Raw genomic sequence first — 14844 nt, forward strand, 5'->3', positions numbered from 1 at the left:
AAAAAAAAAAAGGAATTGACTAAGACCATGTGTTCCAGACTCAGATCTCTGGCTTCCTAAGTGGCATGAAAGGCAGCAATGCTTTAGAAATTCTACACCCATCTGGTCCACACATCCCAATGGACCAACTAAAATGTCACTGCTCTTGGCCAGACTTCTATCAGCCCAGTGCAGTCACACTGGTATTCTTATGATGATCAGAGGCAATGACTGGCAGGCTTTGATTAATAAATGTTTTTTTTATTTTAAAAAACATGGAAAGATAAAATAATGTGTATTTAAAAAGTGTAATTTGGTAGGCAAAAAAAAAAATTGATACTAGAGGACATGGGAAGACAAAGCTGCCACTGGATAGGGATTAAGTAGATTAGGTTATTTTCCATTTTTCTCTCACCTCAATTTGCCCTTGAGACAAGGTTGGATTTAAATAAACTTACAATGATTAAGCAGTACTTATATACAGTTAATGATACACCAATGGTTGACAGGGTAACAGAAAGAAAGGAACAGAGAATCTCAGGCATAATTCCTTAACAGCCCATTCTATCAGAACAAAAATAAGCAAATTGAGCATTAAAGGTTGTTCCTTAACAAGCACCTCTATCCTGGATCACTATTTAATAGTACTTGCTTGCAGTCTATTTGAAAATATTTTGGAACCAGCTCTATGGATTATTACATTCCCTCTGTGTTCACTTTAATTCAAGCGTTCTTCAGCAGCTCCTTGAGATTCCATCTGATTATAAAAACAGAGGAAGTTCAGGGTGCTGGTTGCTACAGACATGCCTCCCATTTGTAAAAGTTGAGCAGCAAGAGCTGCAGAATGCCTTTCAGCCTGAAAGATACACACACCTACCCAGCCAGAGTGGCTCAGTTGGTTGAGTGTCATCCTGTGCACCAAAAGGTTGCCGGTTTGATTCCCGATCAAGGCACATACCTAGGTTGTGGCTTCCATCCCCAGGTCAGAGCATGTACGGAAGGCAACCGCATTTCTTTCTCTCTCTCTCTCTCTCATCTCTCTCCCCGCCCCCCCCCCTCCCACCCTGCTTCCCTCTTCCCCCTCCCCCACCTCTTCCTCTCTCTAAACATGTCCTCAGGTGAGGGGAAAAAAAGACACACATGCTTAAGGGGCCTTCACCTCTCCTATAATTCTTTGGAAGCACTTTCTGTGTTTCTCCACTCCACGTGGTTATGAGCAGCAGCTCTTGGGAAGGATGGGGGAGTCGAGAAATCAAAGCTTTCTGAGGGGTCAGTATGTGAGAACAGCTAAGTCATGTTCTCTCATATGTAATGAGGTCCAAAATGCTGTGATATACCTTCCCTTCTGGCCAGCTCTCTCCTCCCTCTGACCACCCTGGGAAGATCTTATTCAATTCAACAGCCCACATTTACTAGTAAAAGAGATCTAGATGGACTAGAACAAAGTCCAAGGAAGGTTAGGATTCAGAAATCATATCCAAGGAGAGAATAGATGAAGGATGTAGGACAGTTTATTCTGAAGGAGTGGAAACCTCAAGGCACACTGGAGGGCTTGATTTCAAGACCCTGGTGCCTGTCGTCGAGGAAGGAAGGTTAGCTCTACCCTGTGGGACTGCCGAGAGCGGAAGAGAGACCAGTACCTGGAAATCATAAGGAGACAGGTTCTGCTTCAATCCACTGTGGGGCCAAGAGATTGCCTGTGGAGAGAGGGAGCGCCTGGGAAGGAGTCTTTGTTGCTAAAAATTATCCCAACAAAGAGGAGTCCCAAATGATGACTAGGAAACTGCTGCTAAGATTACACTAAGTCTCCTGTGGGACTCATTTTTGCCAATTTTAATTTTTCAGGGTTTTGAATAGTCCCTGTGCGTTCTAATACTAAACCCTCATTTTCCCAGGGAGATGAACAAGCGTCTCACAGAGGAACAGGCCAAGAAAACCTACGATCGTGCAATTAAGCTAGAACAAGAATTTGGAGAGTATTTTACAGGTAAGTTCTTTCTAAAAAATTTTCAATTACAGTTGACATAGAGGATGGGGCAAAAGCAGGTTTACAGTTGTGAGGATATGAAACAGTTTATTCTTTTTTATTAATTATTGTACAAATTTTCCATACCAAAAGTTGTAAACCTACTTTTGCCCCACCCTGTACATATTACATTAGTTTCAAGTGTACAACATAGTGACCAGACACTTATATAACTTACAAAGTGATCACCTCGATAAGTCTAATACAGGTAAGCTCATTTCCCCTGGAACTGTGATAAAGGAGATAAATTGCCTGACATTTGGCATATTGAGGGCCTGGTACATCTGGGCCCTAAAACCTTTTTGCTGAGAATCCCCAATTTCCCTCTGCTTCGCCCATTTGCTTCGGACTCTGGATTTCCCCTGCTCTGAATTAAGCTGTAGCCAGCTCCCAGGTTCCCAGTGGCCCTATCCAAAACCAGGGATGCCAGATGCCACTGAGCTACTTCCTGCTATTAAGGACAGTTTAGGCATTGATACTTCATTAAACTATCTCCTTGGTATTAGAAAACTTGAAAAAAGAAACTCTGAGGGCTGTCCAAAGCAGTCACTCTAGAGCAGCAATCTCAGGGCCTCCAGCCTCCGCTTCAGTGACCTGGAGGTCGGCCTCCCCATTAGCACATGTGAACAAGAGTCTTGAAATACTTCCTTGTGTTGCAATTAATTCCCTGTCAAACAAAACTATTTTTTTCTTTTTAAATATGTCCTTGGAAATGAAGTTTGGGGAATAAAGGACGATTTTTTTTAATCTTGGGTATCCTGGGTTTTCTCATATATATTCATGAAACATTGATCAAATCCAAGGAGTGAGCAACATTTGTGGAATTTGCCTTACAACTGATAGTTTGAAAACAAGAACTTTCCTCATGAATAACCTTATGTAAAGTGAGATATTTTCTTGTTTATCTTACTCAGAATAGAAAACACCAGTGGCTTAGCAGTTTGCAAACATGTTGAATGGAGTAATCTTAAGTAAAATTTCTAATAATAATAAAGATAGAAGTTATATTTCATTCTAAAAGAGCATCCAGGTAGGATCATCAAGTCAAAACAATGTCTATTTGACAGTGGCTTATATTCGGGCATACAATACAATAATCAACATATTCTGAAGAGTGTTTTTGAAAACCTAAACCATGTTTCAGTAGCAATGTAAGCCCTACTGTAATAAGGATAGTACTAATGTGTTTTAGAGATGTAGCTACAAGATAGTTCTCCCCGCGCCAGGAAATAATAAAATGTACTTAAATCTAATCTAAGTGACTAGGTATTTTAGTAATACACAGTTGATCAGTTTGTTTATGTTTCCTCCTATTTATGTTTCTTATAACTACTTAGCATAAGATATTCTCAATTTGAGTATGTAGGGTAAAAGTTCATGTTACCAAATTACTTAGAGCCGCGGTCAGCAAACTGCGGCTCGCGAGCCACATGCGGCTCTTTGGCCCCTTGAGTGTGGCTCTTCCACAAAATATCACGGCCTCGCAGAGTCTATTTTGAAGAAGTGTTGTTAGAAGAAGTTTAAGTTTAAAAAATTTGTCTCTCAAAAGAAATTTCAATCGTTGTACTGTTGATATTTGGCTCTGTTGACTAATGAGCTTGCCGACCACTGACTTAGAGAATGAATGGAATTTCCTTTTAAAGGTTTTGGGGGTTGAGGAGGTTAACTAAAGTTTCTTCCAAGAACTTTTATTATTTCCTCTGTGTCTAAGTAAGTACAATACAGACATATAAGGCCAGCTTTCCTTAATAAATGGGGAGCTCTCAATCTGAAAAAATGATCAATACCTACCTCAGGGCCTGGCCCAGAGTAGATAGATACTCATAAAATGCAACTAAATGGATGATTCATTGTCCAGAACAACAGACATACATGTAGAAAGGAGAAAGATTGTGTTGCATTTATTGCTGATCCAGAACATGCCTTGAAAAGCACTTTTTTCATCATTGATGTGACCTTGCTTAAGTGAATGTTCTGCTTTTTCTTACTAGTGAAAAGTCACGCTAAGTTTCCTGATGAGTTTGTCTATCACTGACTTGAGCTTCCGCTGTGTGATGGGTGATAGATTCCTAACACTGGGTGCATTTGCTTTCGTTCTAGCTATTGTCCAAGGAGATAGCTTAGAAGATATATATAACCAGTGCAAGCTTGTCATTGAAGAGCAGTCTGGGCCTTTCATCTGGATCCCCTCAAAGGAAAAGTTATAAATTAGCTACTGCATCTCTGACAACGACAGAAGAGCATTTAGAAGAACAAAATATATATATAATATTACTACTTGGAGGCTTTTATGTTTTTGTTGCATTTATGTTTTGCAGTCAATGTGAATTCTGATGAATGTACAACACAAACTGTGTGAAGCCATGAAGGAAACAGAGGGGCCAAAGGGTGGGACAGAAAAGACACTTCGGTATGCAGGAAGGCTTTGGTTTGCTCAAGGGGCCAGGCGTAGGGATGAACCTCTGACGGGCTTGGTGCCCACACTGGGCAGCCTCCTCACCCAGCAGATGTCCAGAGCCGACTTAGCTGCTGAGCTCTCTGTATTTTTTTTTGCTTTAAAGAAAAGTTGCCAGCACTTGAACTTCACCAATCTTCCCATTACCCACATCTGTAATTGGTCCACTTTGACTTTTTATATGCACATCCTTTGATTTCTTAACGAGCAAAGGAAAGAACGAAGGGAAAAAAAGAAAGAAAGGAGTCCCTTTGGAGACGGCATAATATCAGGGAAGGATGTGCGTGTAGTTTCTTTGACTGGCACCTGCAAAGACGAGCATTTCATAAAACTCACGAGTGTATGGAGGACTGACCCTACTGGGAAGAGGGGGTTCCACCTGGGTTAGCTTCATGACTGTTTATTGTCTATTTTACCATTTATAAAGTGAAAGAAGGCACTAAAGATGAGAATAATTTATACAATAAAAATATATTAAATGTATAGAAACAAATTTCTATAGGTTAAAAAAGTTTTGTGAAATATTTTGTAAAGACTAATTAATGGAAAGACTAACTGTATGCACTACCTGCAGATTATCAAATTCAAGACCTGAAAGTTGCACTCTCCTTTCTGTTGCCAGTGATCCACTAAGAGCATCTGAGTTCCTTCCAAGTCTGACACAGACTTCTCCCTTACTTACCTCCCATGACCTCCTTATCCCATTAGTGATAGACTCTCATGGAGCGCATCCTTTAATGAGTTGCCCTCATGGATATTTTTGGAAGACATCTGGTTAATGCATTTTTAAGCTGATGGCTTTCAGAGACCAACTCATACCAACAAGCTAAAGGGAAGTTTTTGCTTTTCTCTTGATAAACAACCTGGGCTGCCATGCAAATAGTTGAATAACTTTGTTCCTAGTTACTTACGTACAATTCTTAAAGGGTCATGTAGTATTTTGACCAATCATGAGTAATGAGGACACTTTTATTTGTCTGTTTCACAAGTAACAGGTTTTATAACAGCCAGAGATGCTAGTCATAGATCTGTCCCAAGATGCACTATTTCTTTGAGGAAGAGAGAGAGAAGAGAATTATCTGGTTGGAGTTGAGGAGTGCAGACTTGTTTCTGTGTACAGGGCAAAGAGATAGAACAATAAGGAAAGACAACTAATGACTTAGAGGTCGACCAATTAAACTGCCTTTCTTGAGGGCTGCACCTGGACCAAGTTTATTTTTTAGCAATTATAATAATGATGATTTTTTTTTTAAAGAAAGGAACCTCCCAAAGCCTATATCCTACATTAGAGCTGGTGGTGACATTAGCTTTGCTTGCGCCCAAGGTGTTTAGAGAGAGACTTTTCTGTGATCTCAATAACCACTCAACTCTGGGTTCTATGCAGGCCCAGACTCAGCCCCATCGCCTTATTACTGGGGTACATCCAGACCTGGCAGGAATTCTGCCACACTGTGCAGCAAACCAGCATGCAGGCTGGGGTGGGAAAGCAAGAGACAGAGCCATCAGCTGTGGTGAGGCTTTTCAAAGGAAGAACATCGGAGCTCAGAATGAGGGTCTCTTTCCAAAAAACAGATGGTGTTCATCTTACACTAACTACCACTCTCTGCCTGGCTGCAGTCACCAAAACAAACAGAAAAGCAAAATCATGCATCTACCTGTAGTCTTGAGGCTGCCTTTGCTAATGAAAGGGCTGGCAATGTACTTACCCTCTAATGAAAGTTAAATTTCTAGAAATTCCCTTAGATTGCTCAAAATGTTACAGATGTGACCACATTTGCCATTAGCCAGTTTCAGGTCGAGGTCTCCTCTCATCAATATTGCTCCCAGACCTTTCCTGCCACCAGAATGCCATTCCTGGTCCCAGCTCTATCTTTAGGCCACCATGATTACTCCTTTGGTTTCTCAACTGAGCATGCAACCATTTACTTAGACTGTCATTAACGAGTAGATGTTTCCGCGGGGTGTGCAATGTGCTTTTCATTTAATATTAAGTATTGTTGTGGCTGAGTACAATCAAACTGAACCACCAACCCTTGGTTTTGTAGTAATATAATTATTTATTTTCCTAGTGTAGATGCTTTCAGACTAGAATTGGCATTTGCACTGATTTTTTATGTAGATTTATATAAATATATATATACATATATATATTTGCTTGAAGAATCACCAAGCAAATTGGTGAGAGGGTCTTTTCCTATAGAATTTACACCTCCATTTGTTGTGTTGTCTTGCGCCTCCCAACGTTGAGGTCTCTATGGCTCCAGTGAATGGGTGTGTTTTGCAGCAAACCTGACAACTGGTGTGGAAACGGCAGGAGAGTTACCCAGATCACATCTGGTGCCAATGCACTTGGAGCCTGGGGCCAGACTGGTGCTAACACTGCAAACTTTGTCCGGAGCTCTCTCCAATCTGAAGGCTTGCTGGGGGCGCAACGTCACCTTCCCATGCTGGGCCCTTTCGGAAAAGTGCCAGATCGTGTCACTGGTGCTATTTTTCATGCTCTGGTACAATGTGTAGCACCACGGGGGTCTCAGCTTTACCAAATTCAAAACCCCACTTGTCAGCTAATTGCAGGGGCATCTGTTTCTTGCTCTTCTCCCGTGGGATTTGTCGGCCACCTCTTTGCAGGCCCTTTCTCCCAGCCCCAAGTTCTTGGGTCGGCTCCATGTGTTTAGTGAGCCCATCTTTACGAAGCTGCACTCAGGTGCCTGTGAGCTGTCTCAGATCCCACTGCCAGCCCTTCAGGACTCGAAGCCAGGGAAGAGCTCTCCGCTCCCCTGGCTCTCACCTCTGGTTCTTTCTCATTCTTCCTCTGCTCTCCCCCTTCTCCTTCCATCTCACCCCAGAGATCTCTTTGTGTACCTCTTCTTTTAGCCTTCCTTCCTGTCTTAAGTTGTTGACTTTCCTATAGCCCTTCTTTACTCCTCCCCTTTATTACCCATCTCTTTGTCTATCTCTCCTGTATTCTGTCTCTTTCCCCTTCTTATTCTTCTTCCCCTCCTTTCCCACTCTTTTTTTTTTTTATTAATTCAGAGAGGAAGGGAGAGGGAGAGAGAGAGAGAAACATCCCTGATGAGAGAGAATTATTGATTGGCTGCCTTCTGTACTGGGGAACAAGCCTACAACTCAGGCATGTGCCCTGACTAGGAATCAAACTGTGGCCTCCTGGTTCATAGGTCAATGCTCAACTACTGAGCCACATTTGCTGGGCTCCTTTCCCATTCTTTCTCTTTTCCTCTCACTTCTGGTCATCTCTCCAATACCCCACTTCTTAATGTTTCTGTCCTATAAGGGCTCGTGGCTGATTCAGACAGCAAGTCCATAAGCTGGACTAGTGACACAAATACTTGGAGTCACCGTTTCACCTACGCAGCCCAGAAGGCAACACTCAGCATGAGGTCCTGCCCAGCGGAGCCAGCCTGCACCGCTGCCCTGGCAGTGACGCTGCATGTGCTCTGGGCTCTGCGGCACCTGGGTGCCCCTCTGCCGGAAGGCTGGTCCAAAGCAAGCCCACTCCCAGCACCAGCCTGTGGCTCTAGGGACACTTCCTTTCAATAAAGGCAGACTCCGGCCCCAACAATTATTCTGACAGCAAAACCCTTCTCATTGAAGCCATGCCATCACCTTGATTTGGAGAAAGATTTTTTTCCCCATTCATAAGCTTCCCTCCTCCTCCCCCCATTTTTATGTGAAACACCACCACCACCACCCACCCCCTCTGCTTTTGAGATTGAATGGACTCGCTGGTGAAATAACATCTCTTTGTTCCTATCTTGGTCCTGCCTAAATTCCTACAAAAATATTTAAGTCCAGGACTCAGGCTAGTTCCTAAGTTTATTATAATAATTTGTCTCTCCTAGGGGGAAATAAGGGGACATTTCCCTTAAAGCATGTGGAGTACCTCCTGTGACAACTGATTAGCCAGAGAACTCTCTAGAGAATTCTGTGGCTAGACATTTTACTTCTGTGTACGTATGGTATATGGGGTATGTATGTCATGTATACACATACTACACTGGGTCTGAATGAATGTGGATGGAAACCCACACACTTGCTCCAGTCTGTAAATATCCTTCCTCGCTGAAAACTGTGCTTCGGAAATCATGTCTTGTACAGCTGTGCAGTTTCTTGTAGCAGCTGAGGACAAGCTAAGACGGGTGGACGATTTAGACAAAGCTCATCTCCAAGAGAGAATTCAGAATCTCCCTAGCAACTCATGAGGACAGACAACCAACCGGCAAGGTTGACTCCCAATGGGATGGCAAACTTTTCTTCTCTTCTTTCTGAATTTGTGTTTCCTAAGTGAGTGCACCAGGCTGTACCCATTAGAGCCTTTCAAGAGGACAGTTTTGTGCTTTTCTATGACAGGATGTTCCTCCATTGAGCTACTGTAGTGCAGGATGGGAGGGAGGGGAAAGACTCCTTGCCCGGCTGGAGTTTACGGAGACACTGCACAGCTTACACTCACTCCTGTTAAGTGTAAATATTCGACACTTCCATTCCATTTGTGTAAAAAATAAAGCACACACGATTATAAAATCAAGATGTATATTTCATACCCAGTGTGTCTGTGCATATTTATTGCGTGTTCCGCTGTGAGCAGTGGCCCTGTTGTAAAAATGCTTGATAGAATGGTTATAAACGTGCTGTGGTTTTATCATCAGGCATAAATATTAAAATATACGTTATAGCAAATCCTTTCCTCCCAACACATAATTTTTCAGATTTCATAAAGAATAGAATCGTTCATTTCTATTTTTACCCAATTTATTCTGATTTCAGAGCTGGAGTGTAGTTAGAGTGGGCTTGCTCTGAGATGCTGGCCCTCCTGAGAGGAGCTAGAAGTGGTGCTTTGCATATTTTTAAATATTTTACTACCATCCTGCCTGCTTTTAACCAGGATTTTGCTGAGAGCAAACAATGTATTAAAAGATTTTTTAAAGGCCTATATGAAATAATTCCCCAGTTTCAAAATTGTGAGGTTTCAAAAGATACTAAAAATAGAGAAGAATATTTTTGTTTTATCAGATACTTAAGATGCCAAGAAAGGCACAAATTGGAAAGATGTCACTATATGAACAGGACATTGGGGCCACAAAATAGTCCAGCTCTGATCTGAACATACCAAAATGGTCAGGTTTGGGAACCTGAATTTGCCAGGTAATATTCCAAATTCTTCTTTCCAAGTTAATAAATGCATTGTCATACTGACATTTACACACCAAGGTCTGACAGTTGGAGGACCAAGACGAATTCCTCCACGGAAGGGGTAAAATTTCACCAGCAAAGCGATCGCTATGATTTGCTTCATGGTGAGCTCTCATATAATCGGATCAGCCATTCGGGAAACCGGGACTATTGATCAGACTGCCTTGGCCATCACTGTGAGCCCACAGCAGTCTCCACCAGAGGTCCTGTGGCAGTCCCTGGTGCTTGCTGACTGAGCAGAGCCATCAAGGGCAGTGAGGGACTGTGTTGACTGAGGCTGCAAGCCTAATGCAGGCCTCACATTGCGACAGTTACTCAATTTTTAACATTTACACAGTCTCACCAGGGTTAATATCCTATCTAATAATAGAGTAATATGCAAATAACCATCACTCCGCTACACCCACAATTGGGCAGCGGGGGGCGGGACTCAGGGTGGCCTATCCAGCCGTTGAGAGGCGCAGGGGGCGGGAGTCCCGCCCCCTGCGCCTCTCAACGGCCTGATGGGTCGCCTCGCCGCTGAGGGGAGACCCATCAGCGTTCTCGGATCGGAGTGGCAGCGGTGGCGGTGGCGCCCGGACCCGCCCCCATCAGCGTTCGCGGGTCCGGGGTGGAGGGCGGCAGCGGTGGCGCCCGGACCCGCCCCCATCAGTGTTCGCAGGTCCGGGGGCGGTGGCAGCGGCGCCCGGACCCGCCCCCATCAGCGTTCGCGGGTCGGGGTGGCCCAGGGGCCCATCAGCATTCATGGGTCCAGGGACAGCGGCGGCAGCACCCAGACCCGCCCCCATCAGCATTCGCGGGACCTGCCTCCATGCACCTGCACTGGGGGAGGGCCTGGTCAGCAGCCGCTGAGGCTGCTTCAAGGGCCAAAGAGGGAGGCAGGGCCAGACTCCAGCGGCCGCAGCTGCTGTGGGGCCCGGGGAGCCAGGCAGGGCTGGACAGGCAACCTCAGGGTGGGCCTGGGAGTGGGTCCAGCGGCGCAGCTTGACAGCAGACAGCAGGGTCTGCTGGCCGTAGCTGCCAGTGACCCACAACAGGCAAGTGGGCCTGCAGGCAGCACCCAGCAGGGCCTGCTTGGCTGTTGCCACGGCGACCCAGGAGCAGACAAGCCCAGCTGCAGGCAGCACCCAGCAGGGCTTGCTTGCCCATCGCTATGGTATGGAGCAGGCAAGCACCTCAGAGAGCAGAGAACCACAGGGAGCAGGCCTAAGCCGTCAGCAGGACATGCCCTGAGGGCTCTCGGATTGGAGGGGGTACAGGTCGGGCTGAGGGACACCCCCCGCGCCGTGCATGAATTTCATGCACTGGGCATCTAGTTGATGATAACACTATACACCAACCAGATTCACTCCAATAATGGCTGCATTGCAGGGAGGTGGAGGGAGCTTTTGACTTATTTTTAAGAGAGGAAGGGAGAGAGAGACAATTGATCAGTTGCCTCCCACACAAGCCCCAACTGGGGACCAAACCAGAAACCTGGCTGAGGGACAAGGGGGCTACTAGGGACACGGAGGCTGCTGGAGACTCAGGTGTTCCTTTTAAAGTAAGGCACATGAACCTACTCAGACTCCATACCTCTGAGTTCCAGTGCCAGGTGGCTCTTGGGGACCCAGACACATATGGGGAGGAAATGGATTGTCTGGCATGGGGGCAGGAACTCCCAGGCAGCTTGCTCCCAAACAGAGGTGACTGTAGGGGACATTTTTCCTGTGCCAGGACGTCCCCTCCCCAGGGCTGACTGGCAGTCATAATGGAGTTTCCATCAGCATGGCCCACACTGTTCGCTCCACCCTGGTGATTCCCTGAGACTCCAACCCATCCAATTTGCAACCCCATCCAACCTGTTAGTATCAGCTTTTCCATATGAATGGTCTGTCCCTGCTCAGGCTTCAGATTTTGCTGAAATCTCTCAAGCTGCAGCTGGCTTCAGCGTGCCCCAAACCTATCAATACAAGGCCCAAGAACTGGCACTACCACCAGCCTCCTTGCTTCTCAGCTAGGCCTCACCTGGCACCTCCAAGCCCAATACAAACAGCCCCTGCAGGGTGGCCCCAGGCAGTGGCTGACTTTGCACCTCCCTAGAGGTCCTAGAACCAATGTACCCTGCAGACAGTTTCAGACCATCGCACATCCATAAGCAACAGACTCAAGAGGCAGACTCAGTGAGCACCAAAGCCCCACTGAAGCAAGTCCTGCTCCATAGCAGTGTTTCCTGCACAGTAGCTCTCCCACTGTAGTTGCAGCTGGTCCTCACAGCCAATTGGCCTGGAGTTCAGTTCCTCCCAGTGATGCCAACAGCAATCAAGGCTCAACTACAAGACTGTGCACACATCCCACACAGGAGCACACCTGGAGTGCCCAGTTCAGGTGACTGGAGAGGCTGAGCCACTGGGCCCTACAGGATACCTACTATACAAGGCCACTCTACCAATTCCAGGAGACATAGCAGCTCTACCTAATACTTAGAAACAAACACAGGGAAGCAGCCAAAATGCAGAGACAAAGAGACATGTCACAAATGAAAGAAATGGAACCAAGCAAACTACTGGATACAGAGTTCAAAATCATGGTTATAGGTTACTCAGGGATCTTCAGGAGAGGTTCAAGGGACTTAGTGAAACTTTCAAGGATCTTAGTGAGAATGTCAAAGACATGAAAAAGGGCAGGTCAGAAATGAAGCATACACTAACTGAAATAAAGAATAATTTACAGGGATTCTAAAGTGAGGATTCTGAGAATCAAATCAACAATTTGAAATATGAGGAAGCAAAAAACACCCAATCAGAAGAGCAAAAAGAAAAAAGAATCCAAAAATATAAAGATAGTGTAAGGAGACACTATCTTCCCTACCTGATAAAGAAATAGACTTACAAGTCCAGGAAGCATGGAGAATCCCAAGCAAGAGGAACCCAAAGAGGCCCTCCCCAAGACACATCATAATTAAAATGTCAGGGGTTAAAGACAAAGAGAGAATCTTAAAAGCAGCAAGAGAAAAGCAGGTAGTTGCCTACAATGGAGCACCCATATGACCTTCAGCTGATTTCTCAACAGAAACTTTGCAGGCCAGAAGGGAGTGGCAAGAAATATTCAAAAGTGATGAATAGCAAGGACCTACAACCAAGATTACTCTACCCAGCAAAGCTCTCATTTAGACTTGAAGGTCAGATAAAGAGCTTCACAGACAAGAAAACGCTAGAGTTCATCACCACCCAACCAGTATTATATGAAATGTTGAAGGGTATTCTTTTTTTTTTTTCTTTTTTACAGAGAGGAAGGGAGAGGGATAGAAAGCTAGAAACATCGATGAGAGAGAAACATCAATCAGCTGCCTCCTGCATACCCCCTACTGGGGATGTGCCCACAACCAAGGTACAAGCCCTTGACCAGAATCGAACCTGGGACCTTTCAGTCCGCAGGCCAACGCTCTATCCACTGAGCCAAACTGGTTTTGGCTGAAGGGTATTCTTTAAGAAGAGGAAGAAGCACAAGAACAAAAAAGAAATATATATAAACAATAGAATGGCAATAAATACATATCTATCAACAATTGAATCTAAAAAAATAAATAAGAAATCTAATGACCAAAATAAACTAGTGAATAAAACAGAAGCAGAGGCATGGAAACACAGCACAGAATGATGATTCCCAGAGAGAAGGTGTTGGGGGATAGGGAGAGATTAACCAAAGATCTTATATGCATACTAGAGGCCCACTGCATGATTGAATCATGCACGTGTAGGGTCCTCTACACGCTTTCGCTTTCAATCACAGGGGAGCTGGGTGCCTGTCTGCTGGTGCACCAGGCCTTTCAGAAGCCTCCGGCGCAGCCAAGGCTTCTGAAAGGCCTGGTGCCTGAGCGGACAGGCACCCAGCTCCCCCGCTTTTGATGGTCTGTGGTGAGACGTGAGCTCGCTGCCCCAGAGGCCCCTTCTGTGCCACAGCACAGCCATGGTGCAGACGCTGAGCTCGAGCCGCTGCTGGTGACGCGAGCTCAGTGTCCTGCCAGCCCAATCGGCCACCCCAGCCACCCCGAGTCCTGCCCCCCTGCGCCTCCTGGTCAATCACAGGCATAGAGAAGGTACGGTCAATTTGCATATTTGTCTATTATTAGGTAGGATACACATAACCCATGGACAGACAATAGTGGGGTGGAGGCTTAGGGAGGGGACATGAGTAAGGTGGAAGGGGGTCAATGGATAAAGAAAAAGGGACATCTGTAGTACTTTCAACAAAAGATAAACTTTTTTAAAAAATATATATTTTATTGATTTTTTACAGAGAGGAAGGGAGAGGGATAGAGAGTTAGAAACATCGATCAGCTGCCTCCTGCACACCTCCTACTGGGGATGTGCCCGCAACCAAGGTACATGCCCTTGACCGGAATCGAACCTGGGACCTTTCAGTCCGCAGGCTAACACTCTATCCACTGAGCCAAACCAGTTTCGGCAAGATAAACTTTTTTTAAAAAATGTTTCAGCCCATGACAAGTCCAGACTTTGTCCCTAATTCCACTTAGCACAGTTGAAACAAAGCTAGACTATTTGGTCAAACTTTGCTAAAGATTGGGGATAACAAAAGGGAAAGAACAGATAATCTGATTTAAGGGATAAGCTTAGTGGCCAGCTAAACTGCTGGGCATTTCCGGACACGCACTCAGTTGGCTCTGAGGGGCTACCTCTCCTGCTGAGATCTGCAGAATATTAAGCCCTGCTCTATGCTGCCTCCTCACTTTTCCTCACAGGTCCGAGTTTTAGAGTCACACAAGCCAATGCACAGACCCCCTTCACCCAACTGAGACAGCTAGTAAAATGTGAAACATCCACCTCACACCTACTACAGAGGACCAATATCAGGCAAGGTTCCAGACTGGAGCAAAGCAACCACAGAGCCGATGGCCCTTCCCAAAAGTCAACGTACACCTGTTCTTTTCAGTTTCCTGAGCCCTGGCCCACATTCTTCTCAAGGGAAATCAAAATCTTGAATTTAATTTGCCACAGTCTTTCATTTTTTTTAAGATTTGTGGAAACCATGCCAGGTCCCCAGATAGTCAAGGCCAATGGGACCACAGAGGCCTTGTTATCAATACACCAGAATGGCCAAAGGCCGCTCTGGGCATGTGGCTAAATGGGATGTCCAAGGATTCTGAGCCTGGGAATCCCAATCAGGCCAAGACACC

At 45.3% G+C, this 14844-nt stretch overlaps 1 protein-coding gene across 11 annotated transcripts in view; it reads left to right on the top strand.

Annotated features, from left to right (window-relative positions):
- The window catches only part of DLG2 (discs large MAGUK scaffold protein 2), a 1173098-nt gene extending 1168626 nt beyond the window's left edge, over positions 1-4472 (top strand). For all 11 annotated transcript variants that reach the window (XM_054725747.1, XM_054725750.1, XM_028128522.2 and 8 more), the window contains 2 exons: positions 1875-1966; positions 4106-4472. In XM_054725747.1, coding sequence (XP_054581722.1) covers positions 1875-1966; positions 4106-4212 — 199 coding nt within the window. In that variant the 3' untranslated portion in view covers positions 4213-4472. The remainder of the gene's footprint in view (positions 1-1874; positions 1967-4105) is intronic.
- The last annotated feature ends 10372 nt before the right edge of the window (positions 4473-14844 follow it).

The sequence above is a fragment of the Eptesicus fuscus genome, chromosome 13 (genome assembly GCF_027574615.1).
Source record: "Eptesicus fuscus isolate TK198812 chromosome 13, DD_ASM_mEF_20220401, whole genome shotgun sequence".
In the NCBI taxonomy this organism is placed as follows: domain Eukaryota; kingdom Metazoa; phylum Chordata; class Mammalia; order Chiroptera; family Vespertilionidae; genus Eptesicus; species Eptesicus fuscus.